General features: G+C 38.5%; 1 protein-coding gene across 1 annotated transcript in view; it reads left to right on the top strand.

Annotated features, from left to right (window-relative positions):
* The window catches only part of ap3b1a (adaptor related protein complex 3 subunit beta 1a), a 174,933-nt gene that overhangs the window by 19,827 nt on the left and 133,940 nt on the right, over positions 1 to 21,166 (top strand). The window contains exons 4-6 of the mRNA XM_061966284.2: positions 779 to 874; positions 6,109 to 6,269; positions 6,334 to 6,400. Coding sequence (XP_061822268.1) covers positions 779 to 874; positions 6,109 to 6,269; positions 6,334 to 6,400 — 324 coding nt within the window. The remainder of the gene's footprint in view (positions 1 to 778; positions 875 to 6,108; positions 6,270 to 6,333; positions 6,401 to 21,166) is intronic.

The following is a 21,166-nucleotide window of genomic DNA, read 5'->3' as shown; positions in this document are numbered from 1 at the left end:
CCTTGCATTGGACATTAATGTTAGCCGTATGACCAGAGGCTCTACTTCCCGTCTGCTTTTATCATGAATAATGCTGCTAATTCCACCGGTAACGACCAAAATGATGATGGAGAACTGAAAATGTCAATACTGGCGGCATTAGGAAGCACGGCGCCGATTAAGGCTAAAAGCGTAACCTTCCGCCTGACCGCCACCTTAAATAAGCTGGATATGCGAGTCATTATTTTTCATGACGGCTTCTTTCCGCGTTTTCGCAACTTTTCTCGGACAAAACGTGAGATCCGGAAGCTGAACCGCGTGTCCAAAACAAAACTGTATTACACTGAAATTAACTGAAAATTATACTGTTTTTTCCCCCTCATTTAGTCGTGTAATTACAACATTATTTTTTAATTCATTTAATTTTAATGTAAAATATTTCAACTTTATTCTTTTCACAGTCTTTACATTTTTTTTCTTTTTTCTTATACAATTATGACATTTTCCTTCCTTAAAAAAAATATTCTTTGTTAAATCACAACCATTTTTTATATTTTTTTACTGAAATTTACTACATTTTTCTCATACTTAAATTTTTATTTTTTTTATCCGGTTTTGTTTTTAAAACTGTCTTCGAGTAAAAAGTACTTTCTTGTAACATAGTGAGTTTATTCACTATATTAGTAATTTTTAATTGTTGAGTTTGATAAATGATGAAATATTAGGCAAGCTCACAACAGGAGACCTTTTGAAACAATAAACCGCCAGAATAAATGTGCAATTGTGTTGTGTTTGGCAGCTGAAGAAGCTGGTCTACGTGTACCTGGTGAGGTACGCCGAAGAGCAGCAGGACCTGGCTCTGCTCTCCATCAGCACTTTCCAGCGAGCCCTCAAGGTAAGAAACGACAGACTCCATATCGCCATCCAGTCTTTTTCCTGCAACCAAAAATGTCCCATATTTGGAAGAAAAGTCTCGTAGGAATGTGCCTGATGAATTAATTTATTGAAGGATTTCAGCTCTTGGTAGCAACCAGCAGAGGGTGCAGTTTGTTCACTCCTAAATAGGCTGCTGTAAAAACAGTAAGGGGGAAATACCTTGTTTGAGGGACCAATTTAAACTAAAACAAGTTTTTTTGTAAATACTTTCACCCCTCGCCACATTAGGCATGAGGCACACAAAACTACAGACAATTGGTACCATTGAGTACCAGCATACTTGCCAACCTTGAGACCTCCGATTTCGGGAGGTGGGGGGTGGGGGGGCCTTGGTCGGGGGTGGGACGGGGGCGTGGTTAAGATATATATATATATATATATATATAAGAAATACTTGACTTTCAGTGAATTCTAGCTATATATATATATATATATATTTTAATTTATATATATATATATATATATATATATATATATATATATATATATATATATATATATATATATATATATATATAAATAAATAAAATAAATACTTGAATTTCAGTGTTCATTTATTTACACATATACACACACATAACACTCATCTACTCATTGTTGAGTTAAGGGTTGAATTGTCCATCCTTGTTCTATTCTCTGTCACTATTTCAGAACACACACATTATACAAATATACATTATAAAATCAATAAGAAAACGGGAGCTCTAATTTGGGAGTCTGAATTAGGATCAGAAGTTCCTATATAAACATTGCGTACTCACGTCGCCATTTTGTATTGATTACTGCAGCTGTGCACTGGATTCATTCACAAATACAAACTACAACTCACAAACACTTTAGAGTTAGGCTCCACCATAAGAATGTGTACTTAAACTTATAAAGATCACATGGATATTATTCAGTGAGTTGATTCACCAAAACTAACCTGTTATACAGGAGGAAAAAGCACACAGGACTTTTCAATTGTTCACAGACTGGTCGCGCTCATCAGAATGACAAAACAAGACACTTCCGGTCTGCAGGTGATAGCATTCAATTGGGAAGAAACGCCCTACTGCCCCCTACTGACCAATGTGAATGCTGATAAATGTGTAATGACAGCTCCAAAAACGAATTCAAACCACAAAATAAAATAAATAAATCGACACAAAAATGTGACACATTATGGGTGGGTCACATATGCATCTACAGTAGATGGCAGTATTGTCCTGTTTAAAAGTGTCACAACATTGCTGTTTACGGCAGACGAACTGCTTTCGAAAACTTGACTGCTGTTGTTGTGTGTTGTTACCGCGCTGGGAGGACGTTAATGAAACTGCCTAACAATAAACCCACATAAGAAACCAAGAACTCGCCCTCAATCATTCTACAGTTATAACGTGAATGGGCAGGCATGCTTTATATTGTGGGAAAGCAGACGTGAAAACAGGCTGTCAACACGTCACTCAGGTCCGCATGGAGCTGGAGGGAGCGTGGCCTCCAGCTCCGCCTGAATTTCGGGAGAAAATTTATCCCGGGAGGTTTTCGGGAGAGGCGCTGAATTTCGGGAGTCTCCCGGAAAATCCGGGAGGGTTGGCAAGTATGAGTACCAGGTACCCTTTCAGTTCAAATGTAAACGGTACCCATCTCTAATTACCACAGCCAGGACTGGAACAAATTAAAGGGGAACATTATCACCAGACCTATGTAAGCGTCAATATATACCTTGATGTTGCAGAAAAAAAGACCTTCTTTTTTCTTTAACCGATTTCCGAACTCTAAATGGGTGAATTTTGGCGAATTAAACGCCTTTCTATTATTCGCTCTCGGGGCGATGACGCTCACATCGGGAAGCAATCCGCCATTTTCTCAAACACCGAGTCAAATCAGCTCTGTTATTTTCCGTTTTTTCTACTGTTTTCCGTACCTTGGAGACATCATGCCTCGTCGGTGTGTTGTCGAAGGGTGTAACAACACGAACAGGGACGGATTCAAGTTGCACCAGTGGCCCAAAGATGCGAAAGTGGCAAGAAATTGGACGTTTGTTCCGCACACTTTACCGACGAATGCTATGCTACGACAGAGATGGCAAGAATGTGTGGATATCCTGCGACACTCAAAGCAGATGCATTTCCAACGATAAAGTCAAAGAAATCTGCCGCCAGACCCCCATTGAATCTGCCGGAGTGTGTGAGCAATTCAGGGACAAAGGACCTCGCTAGCACGGCAAGCAATGGCGGCAGTTTGTTCCCGCAGACGAGCGAGCTAAACCCCCTGGATGTCTTGGCTCACACCGTCCCTTATGCCACCGAAGATGATCAAGAGAAGAATATCAATCAATCAATCAATCAATCAATGAATGTTTATTTATATAGCCCTAAATCACAAGTGTCTCAAAGGGCTGCACAAGCCACAACGACATCCTCGGTACAAAGCCCACATAAGGGCAAGGAAAAACTCACCCCAGTGGGACGTCGATGTGAATGACTGTGAGAAACCTTGGAGAGGACCGCATATGTGGGTAACCCCCCCCCCCCCTCTAGGGGAGACCGAATGCAATGGATGTCGAATGGGTCTGACATAATATTGTGAGAGTCCAGTCCATAATGGATCCAACATAATAGTAAGAGTCCAGTCCATAGTGGGGCCAGCAGGACACCATCCCGAGCGGAGACGGGTCAGCAGCGCAGAGATGTTCCCAGCCGATGCACAGGCGAGCGGTCCACCCTGGGTCCCGACTCAGGACAGCCAGCACTTCATCCATGGCCACCGGACCTGTGCCCCCCCCCCTCCACAAGGAAGAGGGGAGCAGAGGAGAAAAGAAAAGAAACGGCAGATCAACTGGTCTAAAAGGGGGGTCTATTTAAAGGTTAGAGTATACAAATAAGTTTTAAGATGGGACTTAAATGCTTCTACTGAGGTAGCATCTCTAATTGTTACCGGGAGGGCATTCCATAGTACTGGAGTCCCAATAGAAAACGCTCTATAGCCCGCAGACTTTTTTTGGGCTCTGGGAATCACTAATAAGCCGGAGTTCTTTGAACGCAGATTTCTTGCCGGGACATATGGTACAATACAATCGACAAGATAGGACGGAGCTAGACCGTGTAGTATTTTATACGTAAGTAGTAAAACCTTAAAGTCACATCTTAAGTCGACCCTAGCTTCCCTGGCCTGCTGACATCAACTCCAAAACTGGACAGATCAGCTTTCAGGAAAAGAGAACGGATGAGGGTATGTCTACAGAATATATTAATTGATGAAAACTGGGCTGTCTGCACTCTCAAAGTGCATGTTGTTGCCAAATGTATTTCATATGCTGTAAACCTAGTTCATAGTTGTTAGTTTCCTTTAATGCCAAACAAACACATACCAATCGTTGGTTAGAAGGCGATCGCCGAATTCGTCCTCGCTTTCTCCCGTGTCGCTGGCTGTCATGTCGTTTTCGTCGGTTTGGCTTGCATACGGTTCAAACTGATATGGCTCAATAGCTTCAGTTTCTTCTTCAATTTCGTTTTCGCTACCTGCCTCCACACTACAACCATCCGTTTCAATACATGCGTAATCTGTTGAATCACTTAAGCCGCTGAAATCCGAGTCTGAATCCGAGCTAATGTCGCTATAGCTTGCTGTTCTATGCGCCATGTTTGTTTGTGTTGGCATCACTATGTGACGTCACAGGAAAATGGACGGGTGTATATAACGATGGTTAAAATCAGGCACTTTGAAGCTTTTTTTAGGGATATTGCGTGATGGGTAAAATTTTGAAAAAAAACTTCGAAAAATAAAATAAGCCACTGGGAACTGATTTTTAATGGTTTTAACCCTTCTGAAATTGTGATAATGTTCCCCTTTAACAGTGATAAACGAAGGTTAACTGTATTGTGATACAATCAAAAACAGAATAGTCAGAAGTGGATGGAGTGAAGTTTGTTAACGTTACGTTAGGTCAGGGGTCGGCAAACTAAAAATGTTGAAAGAGCCATATTGGACCAAAAATACAAAAACAAATTTGTCTGGAGCCGCAAAAATTGAAAAGCCGTATATAAGTCTTATAATGAAGGCAACACATGACGTAAGTGTCTATATTAGCTATAATAGCCTACTATCAAAATGACTGTGTCGCAGGCTGAAGCAAATCTTCGTTGACAGAAATGTTGAAATTTGATAATTATTCTACAGTTTTTTTTACAACATTAGAAACCATTAGGAAGTCAGAGGCTACTCAGAAGGTGAGATAACTCCTGGAAATGACTAGCTTTTAATGGCCAAAGGTATAGATGTGTGTGTCCAAGTTAAAGGAAACGGTGGGCTGTATTCTTTTAATGGATTTATTACAATCTTTGGCAAGCTAGGTAATGTTTGCTGTGATCTGGAACAACATGGCACACAGTCAGAAATGCAGCCAATATTACATACAGATAATGTGTCATGAGACATGCAAAACTAAATTATATACAAACAGGATAAAAGTTTATATAAAAAGAGCTCAAATATAGCTACAAATGAGGCATAACAATGCAATGTGTACATACAGCTAGCCTAAATAGCATGTTAGCATTGATTAGCTTGCAGTCATGCACTGACCAAATATGCCTGATTAGCACTCCAACAAGTCAATAACATCAACAAAGCGCACCTTTGCACAGTATAAAACGTTTGGTGGACAAAATGAGACAAAGTAGAACCGCCAAAATTAGTAGGACAAAGCAATGTTGACCAAGTACTGTCATCAGTGAAGCATACACACAAACATATTAAACAGTGGGCTTTCTAACATTTGGGAAGGTTTGTCCTCAAACAAAAAACATGCAAAAACAAAAAAAACATTTTCCCCATCTTTTTCCATTTTCAATCCTTTTTTGAAAATGCTCCAGGGCGGCACTAAAGAGACGCGGGGTTGCTGACCCCCACGTTAGGTTCTAAGAATTAATATCATAGTACTCTGCCAATATAAATTGATTCATTAGTTTTTGAATCATTACCTGAGAGAGGACTTGGCAGAGACCAGCAGAGGGTGCTGAAAAATGAACAGAAAAACAAAGTTTGGCACCATTTTGAATACATGGAGAAAGTTATGAATATGATAGACTGGTTAAAAGTGAATGTAGCAGGTTCCCAGAGTTGGTGAGCGCCCATCGCATCGCTACGCATCTTTCATGTGGTTCCCAAATAGTAGGTCACCCATGTAGTTTATTCATGTCTTCGTGGCAGGAACCGAACCAGCTCATCCGGGCCAGCGCTTTGAGGGTCCTGTCCAGCATCCGGGTGCCCATCATTGTCCCCATCATGATGCTGGCCATCAAGGAGGCGGCAGCGGACCTGTCCCCCTACGTGAGGAAGACGTCCGCCCACGCCATCCAGAAGCTCTACAGGTACACGCCAAGCGGATCTAATTGTGTGCCGGTTTTACGCTGACGTCCATGTTTTGACCCTCAGCCTGGACCCCGACCAGAAGGAACATCTGATTGAAGTGATAGAGAAACTGCTGAAGGACAAAAGCACTGTGAGTTTTTCATATTTGTTGCAGGAACATCAACTGGACCTTCTTTTTCTATATGCTGTTAACTATCTGCACACGCCGATGTTTACTTTTTAATTAAGTAAACGCGGTCCCAAGGGAATATAACCCGCGGAGCCCCTGAGCTTTCAGTTCAGTTCCAGTTTATTCCGAACATGCGTACGATACAATGTAACGCATCACATAGTTCCAGTTGTTTCATTACAGCGCGTCCGAAGAGGAGTAGGAAGAAGCTGAGCTTATTTAATCCTATCCCTTTTCATATCACAGCAATTGTATCCCATTTCCTTGTTCTCTGTAACAGAACAGTGAATAAATAAGATAAAAAAATAAATGTAAGTAAACAAATATTAAATACATAAATAATCTTTATCTAAAAAAAAAAAAAAAAGGATTCAAGATATTTATCATAATTGTTCTTCTTTGTACTTTGTGAACACTTCTACCGGATTATAAGGCGCACTGCAGATGAGCAGGTCTTGTCAGGTCTATGTTCATACAAAAGGTGCACAGGATTTTAGGGCGCATTACAGTTCCTTGGGTAAATAATGTAAAGTCACAACACCGGTATGTTTTAGCGCTTTTAATGGCGTGTTTACTGACAGATATAAGTTAGAACTTTACACTACTTTATATTAGAAATGGCAACAGCGGAGGATGAATGAACATCACACCCCCTCTCGATCGACATATTTTACAATGAAGCGAAACGCAACAAAAATTCAACAAACACAGCGAAATATGAATGCGAAGGGTAAAAAAAAAGCCCCACCTACAATCTGATACATCACTAAGCTTTAGAACGTTGTTGTAAAAATTATTTCCAAAAGCGCAGATTCCAACCATTGAAATAATAATAATAATAATAGATTTTATTTGTTTAAAAAGCACTTTACATTGAGCAAACAACCTCAAAGTGCTACAGTGTATTTAAAAAAAAATAAAATAAAAAAATAATAAAAATAAAAACTACAACAGCCTAATAGCTAGAACTAGTATGCATACATCTAAAAAAAAAAGAAAAAAAAAAAAAAGAAGGGTTTTTAAGCCTTTTTTAAAAACATCCACAGTCTGTGGTGCCCTCAGGTGGTCAGGGAGAGCGTTCCACAGACTGGGAGCGGCGGAGCAAAAACCCCGGTCTGCCATTGTTCGTAGCTTTGTCCTCAGAGGTTGGAGGAGGTTAGCCTGTCCGGAGTGGAGGTGTCGTGTGGAGGATTTGGGGGTGAGCAGTTCTTTGAGGTAGAGGGGGGCATTTCCATGGAGGCACTGGTGGGTTAGTAGGGAGACTTTGTATTCAACCCTGAGTGGAACAGGAAGCCAGTGAAGGGATTTGAGAATTGGTGTTATATGGTCTTAATTCCGCACTCTCATCAGGATCCTAGCAGCATTATTCTGTATGTATTGCAGCTTCTGGATGTTCTTGCTGGGGATCCCGACAAGAAGTGTGTTGCAGTAATCTAGCCTTTGTATGGTTCAAGACTTGCGGTAATTTGAAAACATCACTGCACATCATAATGGCAGCTACACTTTCCATCTTAAAGATCTAAAAAAATAATTTGGGAATGTCCGGCGGGCCAGATTGAAAAGCTTAACGGGACGCATGCGGCCCCCGGGCCCTAATTTGTCCAGGTCTGCTGTACAGTATTGCCATCTAATGTCTTGGAATAGAATAGAAAGTACTTTATTGATCCCTGGGGTAAATTCAGCACCACGGTTCCCTCACAATAAACAATAAACACTTGGGTATTTTTCACATGTGAATAATATAAATACAGTCTATTATACAGCATTATACACATGTGAATAATATAAATACAGTCTATTATACAGCATTATTCACGTGTGAATAATATAAATACAGTCTATTATACAGCATTATTCACATGTGAATAATATAAATACAGTCTATTATACAGCATTATTCACATGTGAGTAATATACATTCAGTCTATTATACAGCATTATTCACATGTGAATAATATAATTACAGTCTATTATACAGCATTATTCACGTGTGAATAATATAAATACAGTCTACTATACAGCATTATTCACATGTGAATAATATAAATACAGTCTATTGTACAGCATTATTCACTTGTGAATAATATAAATACAGGCTATTATACAGCATTATTCACATGTGAATAATATAAATACAGTCTATTATACAGCATTATTCACATGTGAATAATATAAATACAGTCTATTATACAGCATTATTCACATGTGTATAATATAAATACGGTCTATTATACAGCATTATTCACATGTGAATAATATAATTACAGTCTATTATACAGCATTATTCACGTGTGAATAATATAAATACAGTCTACTATACAGCATTATTCACATGTGAATAATATAAATACAGTCTATTGTACAGCATTATTCACTTGTGAATAATATAAATACAGGCTATTATACAGCATTATTCACATGTGAATAATATAAATACAGTCTATTATACAGCATTATTCACGTGTGAATAATATAAATAGTCTATTGTACAGCATTATTCACGTCTGAATAATATAAATACAGTCTATTGTACAGCATTATTCACATGTGAATAATATAAATAAGTGAAGTGAATTATATTTATAAATACAGTCTATTATACAGCATTATTCACATGTGAATAATATAAATACAATCTATTATACAGCATTATTCACGTGTGAATAATATAAATACAGTCTATTATACAGCATTATTCACGCGTGAATAATATAAATGCAGTCTATTATACAGCATTATTCACATGTGAATAATATAAATACAGTCTATTATACAGCATTATTCACTTGTGAATAATATAAATACAGTCTATTATACAGCATTATTCACATGTGAATAATATAAATAAGTGAAGTGAATTATATTTATAAATACAGTCTATTATACAGCATTATTCACATGTGAATAATATAAATACAGTCTATTATACAGCATTATTCACTTGTGAATAATATAAATACGGTCTATTATACAGCATTATTCACGTGTGAATACTATAAATACGGTCTATTATACAGCATTATTCACATGTGAATAATATAAATACGGTCTATTATACAGCATTATTCACGTGTGAATAATATAAATACGGTTTATTATACAGCATTATTCACATGTGAATAATATAAATACAGTCTATTATACAGCATTATTCACGTGTGAATAATATAAATACAGTCTATTGTACAGCATTATTCACATGTGAATAATATAAATAAGTGAAGTGAATTATATTTATAAATACAGTCTATTATACAGCATTATTCACATGTGAATAATATAAATACAGTCTATTATACAGCATTATTCACATGTGTATAATATAAATACGGTCTATTATACAGCATTATTCACATGTGAATAATATAATTACAGTCTATTATACAGCATTATTCACGTGTGAATAATATAAATACAGTCTACTATACAGCATTATTCACATGTGAATAATATAAATACAGTCTATTGTACAGCATTATTCACTTGTGAATAATATAAATACAGGCTATTATACAGCATTATTCACATGTGAATAATATAAATACAGTCTATTATACAGCATTATTCACGTGTGAATAATATAAATAGTCTATTGTACAGCATTATTCACGTCTGAATAATATAAATACAGTCTATTGTACAGCATTATTCACATGTGAATAATATAAATAAGTGAAGTGAATTATATTTATAAATACAGTCTATTATACAGCATTATTCACATGTGAATAATATAAATACGGTCTATTATACAGCATTATTCACGTGTGAATAATATAAATACAGTCTATTATACAGCATTATTCACGTGTGAATAATATAAAAACGGTCTATTATACAGCATTATTCACATGTGAATAATATAAATAGTCTATTATACAGCATTATTCACGTGTGAATAATATAGTCTATTGTGCAGCATTATTCACTTGTGAATAATATAAATAGAGTCTATTATATAGCATTATTCACATGTAAATAATATAAATACAGTCTATTATACAGTATTATTCACGTGTGAATAATATAAATGCAGTCTATTATACAGCATTATTCACATGTGAATAATATAAATACAGTCTATTATACAGCATTATTCACGTGTGAATAATATAAATACAGTCTATTATACAGCATTATTCACATGTAAATAATATAAATACAGTCTATTATACAGTATTATTCACATGTGAATAATATAATTACAGTCTATTATACAGCATTATTCACGTGTGAATAATATAAATACAGTCTACTATACAGCATTATTCACATGTGAATAATATAAATACAGTCTATTGTACAGCATTATTCACTTGTGAATAATATAAATACAGGCTATTATACAGCATTATTCACATGTGAATAATATAAATACAGTCTATTATACAGCATTATTCACGTGTGAATAATATAAATAGTCTATTGTACAGCATTATTCACTTGTGAATAATATAAATACAGTCTATTATACAGCATTATTCACATGTGAATAATATAAATACAGTCTATTATACAGCATTATTCACATGTGAATAATATAAATACAGTCTATTATACAGCATTATTCACGTGTTAATAATATAAATACAGTCTATACAGTATTATTCACGTGTGAATAATATAAATACAGTCTATTATACATTCAAGTACAGTCAAAGTGCCACCGCATTGCAAATGAGAGTTAAATGGTATATGAAAACAATATCTAACAACTGGACAGCACAATGATCATAATTAGCTAAATGTTGCATGTTTTCATTTATTTTTTAATAAAAAAAAAATTACATTTATTAACACACAAAAGTACCAAGAAGTTTGGCCGCCGCAGGTGCCGTTCAGGCCACTGGAGGGCGCCCCAGTCAAGTGCTTCCTGGTCTAAGCCGCCATGTCCCACAGTTCATTCTGGCAATGCCACGCTTTGTTAACACCCACTTAAACCTGCAGGTCTTCAGATGCTCCTGGTTAAGTGTCCATTTGCGGGGGATTTCTGGCCTGGTGCTTTATTTATTTATTTATTTTTTTATTACTGCCACCGACTTCAGTCCCTCCACACATAAATCACTTGGACTGTCAAATTCAGCGTCAAGATGCACGATTAGAAGTCACATATTTATGGCGGCAGGCGTCATTATGTATTCATAGCATACACTTATCATTATGCAAACAAATAAAACAGCTTAGGCCAACGGGAGGGAAGGCGGGCCAGGGAGCAGATGTATAGCATATTTAGCCGCAGACGCTAACGAAGACAGATGACTTCTCCCGCTCGGAGCGCACATGTGAGGCCCGCGGCGCCATCATCGCACAGTCGCACAAGTGCTATCCCGCTGATTGGTGGTGAAAAAGCTCCTGTGAATATTTAATACCCGCCAACAAGTGCATTTTTATGACGCAAGGAGGTACGGTCGACTTAATATTTTATTTTTATGTCTCGCTGTATCTGTACCGCTGAATTACAAAGAGTCGAGGTTTAGTTCAAATCTGGTTTGTCTTTCCAAAAGGTAAAATAAATAGGGGTGCACAAAAAAAAATTGATTCACATCTTGATTCTAAATCGATTCATAATTTTGATTAAATTATATTATATGCAGCGTAAGGACCACCAAGACAGAATAGGAATATTATCAAGTTTTACTAAAGCTTTAGGAGACCAGTCCTTACAAATGCGGTTAATACCAGCATCCAGAAGTGGTCTGAAAATCAAATGGGAAGAGACAACTTATTGAATACGAAAACAGCCCCCACCCTGCCCAGAAAGGAATACAGCCTCTTTGTTCTAATACTGATGAGGTAAAAAGGGAGTACAACAACTCCCACATGCCAACGCTTCAAGGTAAGGCACACAGTTTACTTGCGGACATAAGATACAAGCAAAAAGAGTACACATGGGAAAATATTAGCTGCTTTAAACATGACTATGAATAAAGAAATAACTCTTAAAAATATATGCATTCTCCACACTGCTAATCTGTATTTCGGATCTGCATAAGTCCTGAAAATTTGCGTGCGTCCGCCTTTGTAGTCTGTGCTGACACCATAGTCTATAAGCTTCTTCTTTTTCTCTATCTTCTTGTTATGGGACATTCATCCTCTGCTGTTGCCATTTCTAATATAAAGTAGTGTAAAGTTCTTACTTATATCTGTCAATAAACTCTCCATGAAAGCGATAAAACATACCGGTGTAGTGAGTTTACATTATTCACCCAAGGAACTTTAGTTATTAGAGAGTTCCGGTCGGACGGTTTTTCACGGGACACATTTCCGGCGTTGTTGTTGTTGCACTAGTGAGCCACGGATGAGGAGATGCTGCTCCGTTAGGTCAGTGTACCTCAGGGCAGTTGTGGCTACAAATGTAGCTTACCGCCACCTATGTGTGAATGTGGAGGGGATTCTCACTTCTCTGTGAGCGCTTTGAGTATCTAGTCCGGTGTTTTTCAACCTTTTTTGAGCCAAGGCACATTTTTTGCATTGAAAAAATTCGGAGGCACACCACCAGGAGAAATCATTAAAAAAACGAAACTCAGTTGACGGTAAAAAGTCGTTGTCGCAATTGTTGGATATGATTTTAAAGCATAACCAAGCGTGCATCACTATAGCTCTTGTCTCAAAGTAGGTGTACTGTCACCACCTGTCACATCACACCCTGACTTATTTTCACTTTTTTGCTGTTTTCCTGTGTGCAGTGTTTTACTTCTTGTCTTGCTCTCCTATTTTGGTGGCTTTTTCCTCTTTTTTTTGGTATTTTCCTGTAGCAGTTTCATGTCTTCTTTGATCGCTGTTCCCCACACCTGCTTTGTTTTAGCAATCAAGAATATTTCAGTTGTTTTTATCCTTCTTTGTGGGGACATTGTTGATTGTCATGTCATGTTCGGAAGTACTTTGTGGACGCCGTCTTTGCTCCACAGTAAGTCTTTGCTGTCGTCCAGCATTCTGTTTTTGTTTACTTTGTAGCCAGTTCAGTTTTAGTTTCGTTCTGCATAGCCTTCCCTAAGCTTCAATGCCTTTTCTTAGGGGCACTCACCTTTTGTTTATTTTTGGTTTAAGCATTAGACACCTTTTTTACCTGCACACTGCCTCCCGCTGTTCCCGACACCGACAACTCAATTAGCTACCCGCTGCCACCTACTGATATGGAAGAGTATTACGCGGTTACTCTGCCGAGCTCTAGACAGCACCGACACTCAACAACAACACATAATGTGCAGACTATAATTACTGGTTTTCAAAAAATATTTTTAACCCAAATAGGTGAAATTAGATGATCTCCCACGGCACACCAGACTGTATCTCACGGCACACTAGTGTGCCGCGGCACAGCGATTGAAAAACACTGATCTAGTCGATAGAAAAGCGCTACATGAATCTAATCCATTATTTTATTAATAGTTGTTATTATTATTATGGCCGTCAGCAAAGATAAATCCATAAATTAGCCACAATGTTTTTTTTAAGCCGCTGGGTTCAAAGTGTAGGAAAAAAAGTAACGGCTTATAGGAGCAAACAAAAGGGGAGAAAAGTGTGTGTGCGCGCGCTCTCTACGAAGAGGTGCCCCTGAACATAAAGTACTGTATTTTTCGGACCATAAGGCACACTTAAAATCCTTTTTTTCCTTCTCAAAACTCGACAGTGCGCCTTATAACCCGGTCAGCCCTATGGTCCGGAAAATACAGTAGTTGTTTTTTTTGCTCTTTTTTTTCTCGTTCCAACAGCGTCCATAGAAATGACGTGCAGATGTACTGGCCGGTTATGCAAATTATGCGATGACGTCATGTGGGAGAACACAGAAATGGCTTTTAAACCTTTTTCCGTCGTAACCAGCAGTATTTGAAACGAGAAAAGCACGCAAAGTGAAAAGACCTCCGTCAGGCCAATATCTCCAAATAGTAAGGAATCCTTTTTTTTATTTTATCCTACAATAAATGCAGACAGTCTGTAATCTGGATCACCCCCAAAATGTAATCACTTGTTCACATTCTTGTCCTTTTTCTCACATTTCCTCAACGTTTATTTGAAATTCACTCATAACTTTTTTTTAGCTTTGTTACTAACTAACAGACATACATACATACAAACCCCAGCGAATATAAAAGGTTGAAATTGAAGGATGAATAAAATTTCCATATCTGTGCGCATTTGTTTTCTTCGTCTAGAGCAGGGGTCGGCAACCTTTACCAGTCAAAGAGCCATTTTGACCAGTTTCACAAATTACAGGAAACAATGGGAGCCGCAAAATTTTTTTGAAATTTTAAATGAACAATACAAATTTTTTCTTTGCTTTGTGCTATGTATAAACCAGGGGTCTCAGATACGCTGCCCACACCTTTATATGGAATTTGACATCTGGTGCGGCACGCGGGTTTAAGTGGATGGCGCTTGTCAGCGTCATGCGTGCCGTGATGCAGCCCTAACTCTTCCGGGATACATTATACACCCCCCCGCTACCAAACCCCGCCCACCTCAACCGACGCACAGAGGGGCGGGGGGGGGGGGGGGGTTGATGTGTGAGGGAGTAGGGTTGGGGTGGGGGCGGGGTTTGGTGGTAGCAGGGGTGTATAATGTAGCCCGGAAGAGTCAGGGCTGCATGGGATTCTGGGTGTTTGTTCTGTTGTGTTTATGTTGTGTTAAGGTGCAGATGTTCTCCCGAAATGTGTTTGTCATTCTTGTTTGGTTTTGGTTCAAAGTGTGGCGCATTATTAGTAAGAGTGTTAAATGTGTTTTATATGGTCACCGTCAGTGTAACCTGTCTGGCTGTTGACCAAGTATGCCTTGCTGTCACGTACGTGTGCAAGCAGAAGATGTATGTATATTGTATAACAATTGTTGGGCTGGCACGCTGTTAATACAGATTGTAGAGGGCGCCAAATTTTGTACCATCATGGCACGCCCTTATTATAACTGTAAGGCTGAAAATCGGTGAATATTAATCCCGTGAGTTTTCTGCGAGAGGCACTGAAATCCGGAAGTCTCACGGGAAAATTGGGGGGTTCAGCAAGTAAGCTGCTGAGCCGCATCAGAGTGATCAAAGAGCCGCATGCGGCTCCGGAGCCGCGGGTTGCCGACCCCTGGTCTAGAGTGTCCGCCCTGAGATGGGTAGGTTGTGAGTTCAAACCCCGGCCGAGTCATACCAAAGACTATAAAAATGGGAGCCATTACCTCCCTGCTTGGCACTCAGCATCAAGGGTTGGAATTGGGGGTTAAATCACCAAAAATGATTCCCGGGCGCGGCCACCGCTGCTACTCACTGCTCCCCTCACCTCCCAGGGGGTGATTAAGGGTAAAGGGTCGAATGCAGAGAATAATTTTGCCACACTTAGTGTGTGTGTGACAATCATGGGTACTTTAACTTTAACTTTAACTTTAACTGTCGCTCTATGGGAATGAAATACATGGAGTGAACCATCTTGTTAGTCATTCACTCTTTTTGTCTCTGTGGGTGGAGTTGGGGCCGGTAGTATACACACACAAACAAAAAAGTTGAGCTTTGTAACGTAAACGTAAGGTAATGATCCAAATGACACACACACTGAAGTCTCTCTGGTGCCCTCACAAACAATCAGAAATCACAAAAATCATTATTTTTAACAACCATATTGTTTAAGAAACATATTTTCCGGACTATAGAGCGCAACGGTCGGTAAGCTGCAACCACAAAATGTTTGAGAAAAAATATTTTCCCATATATTAGCCGCACCAGACGGATGGCGAATAAGTTATTTACACATACATATTTTGTAAATGTTTATTTACGTACCTAATTGTTTCCAAACGGTGCCTGTAACACAGCAGTAAAACGACTCATTTGAGAATTTTTTTCCCCTCATATATTAGCCGCACCGGACTATAAGCAACAGATAGCGAAATAAGTTATTTACGCTGAAAGATTTTGTAAATGTTTATTTACATACAGTACAACGGTGCCTGTGACACAGCAGTAAAACGGCTGATCAAACAAAACAGAAGTCGTCGTCCTGGACCCACTAGCTCTCTCCAATCAGCTAAACCGACTCAATAACCACACGGTGACGTTTTGGTGAATTTACTGAGGAATTTGAGAAACTGAAACAATACAAAAAGAATGCCGTTGGAAGTTAATAAGTTAATAATACTAACACACACTGCAAAAAGTCAGTGTTCAAAAACAAGGGAAAAAAATACAAAAATGAGGGGTATTTTGCTTGAACTAAACAAAATGATCTGCCAATAGAACAAGAAAATTTGGCTTGTCAAGACTTTCCAAAACGAGTCAAATTAGCTAACCTCAATGAACCTAAAAATACCTTAAAATAAGTATATTCTCACTAATAACAAGTGCACTTTTCTTGGTAGAAAAAACAAATATGAGACCTTTTTGCTCAATATGTTGAAAAATATTCTTAAGTGAAGTAAATGCTAGTGCCATTATCTTGACATAATTAATGCGCTCGGCATTACATTTCTTGAAACCAGCAAACTTATACTAAAAACTAGTTTATTGTTATTAATGGAAGGCAACAAAGCAATCGCTTGTTACTCTCGGGGTCTCCTAGCCGCTCAGGCAAATCATATGGTCTAAAAATGCATTTTTCCATCGACAACATGACATCATCGCGCCAAGTCAATTAGTGCGCAAGGAATATATATATATATATACTATATATATATATATATGTGTGTATATATATATATGTGTATGTATGCATGCATGTATGTATATATATATATATATATATATATATATGTATATATATATATATATATACAGGTAAAAGCCAGTAAATTAGAATATTTTGAAAAACTTGATTTATTTCAGTAATTGCATTCAAAAGGTGTAACTTGTACATTATATTTATTCATTGCACACAGACTGATGCATTCAAATGTTTATTTCATTTAATTTTGATGATTTGAAGTGGCAACAAATGAAAATCCAAAATTCCGTGTGTCACAAAATTAGAATATTACTTAAGGCTAATACAAAAAAGGGATTTTTAGAAATGTTGGCCAACTGAAAAGTATGAAAATGAAAAATATGAGCATGTACAATACTCAATACTTGGTTGGAGCTCCTTTTGCCTCAATTACTGCGTTAATGCGGCGTGGCATGGAGTCGATGAGTTTCTGGCACTGCTCAGGTGTTATGAGAGCCCAGGTTGCTCTGATAGTGGCCTTCAACTCTTCTGCGTTTTTGGGTCTGGCATTCTGCATCTTCCTTTTCACAATACCCCACAGATTTTCTATGGGGCTAAGGTCAGGGGAGTTGGCGGGCCAATTTAGAACAGAAATACCATGGTCCGTAAACCAGGCACGGGTAGATTTTGCGCTGTGTGCAGGCGCCAAGTCCTGTTGGAACTTGAAATCTCCATCTCCATAGAGCAGGTCAGCAGCAGGAAGCATGAAGTGCTCTAAAACTTGCTGGTAGACGGCTGCGTTGACCCTGGATCTCAGGAAACAGAGTGGACCAACACCAGCAGATGACATGGCACCCCAAACCATCACCCAACCATGCAAATTTTGCATTTCCTTTGGAAATCGAGGTCCCAGAGTCTGGAGGAAGACAGGAGAGGCACAGGATCCACGTTGCCTGAAATCTAGTGTAAAGTTTCCACCATCAGTGATGGTTTGGGGTGCCATGTCATCTGCTGGTGTCGGTCCACTCTGTTTCCTGAGATCCAGGGTCAACGCAGCCGTCTACCAGCAAGTTTTAGAGCACTTCATGCTTCCTGCTGCTGACCTGCTCTATGGAGATGGAGATTTCAAGTTCCAACAGGACTTGGCGCCTGCACACAGCGCAAAATCTACCCGTGCCTGGTTTACGGACCATGGTATTTCTGTTCTAAATTGGCCCGCCAACTCCCCTGACCTTAGCCCCATAGAAAATCTGTGGGGTATTGTGAAAAGGAAGATGCAGAATGCCAGACCCAAAAACGCAGAAGAGTTGAAGGCCACTATCAGAGCAACCTGGGCTCTCATAACACCTGAGCAGTGCCAGAAACTCATCGACTCCATGCCACGCCGCATTAACGCAGTAATTGAGGCAAAAGGAGCTCCAACCAAGTATTGAGTATTGTACATGCTCATATTTTTCATTTTCATACTTTTCAGTTGGCCAACATTTCTAAAAATCCCTTTTTTGTATTAGCCTTAAGTAATATTCTAATTTTGTGACACACGGAATTTTGGATTTTCATTTGTTGCCACTTCAAATCATCAAAATTAAATGAAATAAACATTTGAATGCATCAGTCTGTGTGCAATGAGTAAATATAATGTACAAGTTACACCTTTTGAATGCAATTACTGAAATAAATCAAGTTTTTCAAAATATTCTAATTTACTGGCTTTTACCTGTATGTATGTATGTATATATATATATATATATATATATATATATATATATATATATATATATATATATATATATATATATATATATATATATATATATATATATATATTTACAGCCCGGCCCCCGACCAAATTTTTTTTTATTGTGATTTTGAAGACTTTATCTGATTGTGGATGAACTATTTCTGTTCAAAATTGTTTGAAATGTTAAATGTTTAAATATTAACTGTCAGTTTACTGTACTGTGCCAACTGTACTACTATATGAGTACTTATGTTCTATTGTTTCATTGAAAATAAAACCGCAAAGTCCATTTGACTGTCATCTGTTTTAATTATGAGACACAATATAGGTCAATATAGGTCATCAAATCTCAGCAACAAGCTGTAATATCTTACTGAGATCATTTAGGACCAAAACACTTAAAACAAGTAAAACACTCTAACATAAAATCTGTTTAGTGAGAAGAAGTATCTTATCAGACAGAAAATAAGCAAATATCACCCTTATTTGAGATATTTCATCTTAGTTTTTGCAGTGCAGACACTTGTAAAAGTGTTAGCATTAGAGATGTCCGATAATGGCTTTTTTGCCGATATTGTCCAACTCTTAATTACCGATTCCGATATCAACCGATACCGATATATACAGTCGTGGAATTAACACATTATTATGCCTGATTTTGTTGTGATGCCCCGCTGGATGCATTAAACAATGTAACAAGGTTTTCCAAAAATAAATCAACTCAAGTTATGGAGAAAAAAAATGCCAACATGGCACTGCCATATTTATTATTGAAGTCACAAAATGCATTATTTTTTTTAACATGCCTCAAAACAGCAGCTTGGAATTTGGGACATGCTCTCCCTGAGAGTGAGGAGGTTGAAGTGGACGGGGTTGGGGGGGGGGGCAGGGTTTATAGGTGGTAGCGGGGGTGTATATTGTAGCGTCCCTGAAGAGTTAGTGCTGCAAGGGGTTCTGGGTATTTGCTCTGTTGTGTTTATGTTGTGTTACGGTGCGGATGTTCTCCCGAAATGTGTTTGTCATTCTTGTTTGGTGTGGGTTCACAGTGTGGCGCATATTTGTAACAGTGTTAAACTTGTTTATACGGCCACCCTCAGTGTGACCTGTATGGCTATTGACCAAGTATGCCTTGCATTCACTTGTGTGTGTAAAAAGCCATAGATATTATGTGACTGGGCCGGCACGCAAAGGCAGTGCCTTTAAGGCACGCCCCCAATGTTGTTGTCTGGATGGAAATCGGGAGAAATTCGGGAGAATGGTTGCCCCGGGAGATTTTCGGGAGGGGCACTGAAATTCGGGAGTCTCTTGGGAAAATCGTGAGAGTTGGCAAGTATGTCAATCAATCCACTCCCTCGCTCTCTCTGTCTCTACCCCTCACTCACAAATGCTGCTGTGTGCACACCTTCAGAATTTGTTTTGTTCTTAACCCCTTCTTAACCCTGGATGTACATTGAAAATACACGCAACCCTGACTCAAAATGCCGGACGTTTGAGGCATTTAAGAAACCCCGCCCGGACAGCCCGGCAAAAGAGGACATGTCCGGGGAAAAGAGGACGTATGGTCAGTCTAGCCCAGGGGTCGCAACCCAAAATGTTGAAAGAGCCATATTGGACCAAAAATACAAAAACAAATCTGTCTGGAGCCGCAAAAAATTAAAAACCATATTACATACAGATAGTGTGTCATGAGATATAAATTGAATTACCGTAAGAGGACTTAAAGAAAACAGCTCAAATATACCGTATTTTTCGGACTATAAGTCGCAGTTTTTTTCATAGTTTGGCCATGCTCCAGTGCGACTTATATATGTCTTTTTCCTTCTTTATTATGCATTTTCGGCAGGTGCGACTTATACTCCGAAAAATACGGTGCCTACAAATGAGGCATAATGATGCAGTATGTACATATAGCTAGCCTAAATAACATGTTAGCATCGATTAGCTTGCAGTCATGCAGTCATACTTGCCAACCCTCCCGGATTTTCCGGGAGACTCCCGAAATTCAGCGCCTCTCCCGAAAACCTCCAGGGACAAATTTTCTCCCGAAAATCTCCCGAAATTCAGGCGGACTCAGGTCCATGAGGACCTGAGTCCGCTAACCCACAATATAAACAGCATACCTGCCCAATCACGTTATAACTGTAGAATGATGGAGGGCGAGTTCTTGGTTTCTTATGTGGGTTTATTGTTAGGCAGTTTCATTAACGTCCTCCCAGCGCGGCAACAACACACAACAACAGCAGTCACGTTTTTGTATACGTAAAGCAGTTTGTCTGCCGTAAACAGCAATGTTGTGACACTCTTAAACAGGACAATACTGCCATCTAGTGCATTTGATGAAAGCACTTTTGTGCGTGCCACACAGCAATGCATATT

Source organism: Nerophis lumbriciformis, linkage group LG11 (genome assembly GCF_033978685.3).
Source record: "Nerophis lumbriciformis linkage group LG11, RoL_Nlum_v2.1, whole genome shotgun sequence".
Taxonomy (NCBI): Eukaryota; Metazoa; Chordata; class Actinopteri; order Syngnathiformes; family Syngnathidae; genus Nerophis; species Nerophis lumbriciformis.
This window is presented reverse-complemented; position numbering and strand designations above follow the sequence as displayed.